Genomic DNA, 1,934 nt, shown 5'->3' on the forward strand with positions numbered 1-1,934 from the left:
TTGTTATTTGGGTGTTGAGTTTGATAAGTTCTTTATAGATTTTGGATATTTGCCTTATATCTGATATGTTATTTGCAAATATCTTCTCCTATTCTGTCAGTTGTCTTTTGGTTTTGCTGTTTCCTTTGCTGTGCAAAAGCTTTTGATCTTGATGAAGTCCCAATAGTTCATTTTTACCCTTGCTTCCTTTGCCTTCGGTGATGTTTCTAGGAAGAAGTTGTTGAGGCTGAGGTCGAAGAGGTTGCTGCCTGTGTTCTCCTCAAGGATTTTGATGGAATCCTGTCTTACATTGAAGTTTTTCATCCATTTTGAGTCTATTTCTGTGTGTGGTATGAGAAAGTGGTTCAGTTTCATTCTTCTGCATGTGGCTGTCCAATTTTCCCAACACCTTTGTTAAAGAGACTGTCTTTTTCTCATTGGACATTCTTTCCTGTTTTGTCAAAGATTAGCTGGCCATAGAATTGAGGGTCTCTTTCTGGGCTTTCTATTTTGTTCCATTGATCTATGTATCTGTTTTTTTGCCAGTATCATACTGTCTTGATGATTATAGCTTTGTATTAGAACTGAACTCCAGAATTGTGATGCCACCAGCTTTGGTCTTCTTTTCCAATATTCTTCTGGCTATTTGGGGTCTTTTCTAGCTCCATACAAATTTTAGGATTATTTGTTCCATTTCTTTTTTTTTTTCTCAGTTCAAGTTTAATAGAAACAACAGAAGATCAGAAGTGTTGCCCTCCTACTGTACATCACAGTTGGCCTGCCCTGTAACATAGTTCAGGCCATTCTCTCCAGAGAAGGCAGGCTGGACTCCCCAACCCCTGCAGGAAAGGCCTGTCCCACATCTGCACAAAGTCTAAAGTCTTGTGTTTTAAGCATAACAATAGTACAAAAGAGATTTTGTTTTCATGGCCACCCACTACAGCCCAACCCTAAAATGGCCCGTTGCTCACTTCTGCTTAGAGAAATACTCTTTGCTCTTCTGGACATTAGGCTTGATGGTATCACTGCCAGGCTTCCAGCCAGCTGGGCACACTTCCCCATGCTTGTCAGTAAACTGGAAGGCCTGAACCAGTCGCAGAGTCTCATCCACAGAGTGGCCAACAGGTAGGCCATCATTTACAGTGATCTGCCTAAGGATGCCTTTATCATCAATGATAAAGAGGACCCTGAACGAGATGCCTTCATCAGCCTTTAAGACTCCATAGTCCTGAGCAATGGTACGCTTGGGGTCTGATACCAAGGGAATGTTCATGGGTCCCAGTCCTCCTTGTTTCTTGGGTGTGTTGATCCATGCCAGGTGACGGAAATGAGAATCCACAGAAGCACCAATCACTTGACAGTTGAGTTTCTTAAATTCTTCTGCCCTGTCACTGAAAGCAATGATCTCCGTGGGACACACAAAGGTGAAGTCAAGAGGGTAAAAGAAGAACACAACATATTTTCCTTTGTAGTCAGATAGGCTGAGGTCTTTGAACTGGCCATCTGGCATAACAGCCGTGGCTTTGAAGTTGGGGGCAGGATGCCCAATTTTGGCATTTCCTGAAGACATCTTGCTATTGGCTGCTCTACGAACAAAAGCTCGGAAGACAAGGCAGGAAGAAGACGCCTATTTGTTCCATTTCTATGAAAAAAGTTTATGGTATTTTGATAGGGATTACATTAAATGTAAAGATTACTCTAGGTAGTATAAACATTTAAGCAATATTCATTCTTCCAATCCATAAGCATGGGACATTTTTCCATTTTTTTTGTGTTTTTCTTAATTTCTAAAATGTAGTGATCCGAAGAGGCACATGAACCTCAATGTTTATAGAAGCAATGTCACAATAGCCAAACTATGGAAAGAACCTAGATGTCCATTGACAAATAAAAGGACAAAGAAGATGCTGTATATCTATACAATGGACTATTATTCAGCCATCCAAAAAATGAAA

General features: G+C 40.6%; 1 protein-coding gene across 1 annotated transcript; it reads right to left on the minus strand.

The window, feature by feature from the left end:
- Window positions 1-676: 676 nt before the first annotated feature.
- LOC101686626 (peroxiredoxin-1-like) lies at window positions 677-1,589 on the minus strand. The gene has a single exon (XM_045067086.1). The coding sequence runs from the start codon at window positions 1,547-1,549 to the stop codon at window positions 947-949; it is 603 nt and encodes a 200-aa protein (XP_044923021.1). The 5' UTR covers window positions 1,550-1,589; the 3' UTR covers window positions 677-946.
- Window positions 1,590-1,934: the final 345 nt, after the last annotated feature.

This window comes from Mustela putorius, unplaced genomic scaffold (assembly GCF_011764305.1).
Source record: "Mustela putorius furo isolate JIRA1106 unplaced genomic scaffold, ASM1176430v1.1 tig00003871_pilon_pilon_pilon, whole genome shotgun sequence".
Lineage (NCBI taxonomy): Eukaryota > Metazoa > Chordata > Mammalia > Carnivora > Mustelidae > Mustela > Mustela putorius.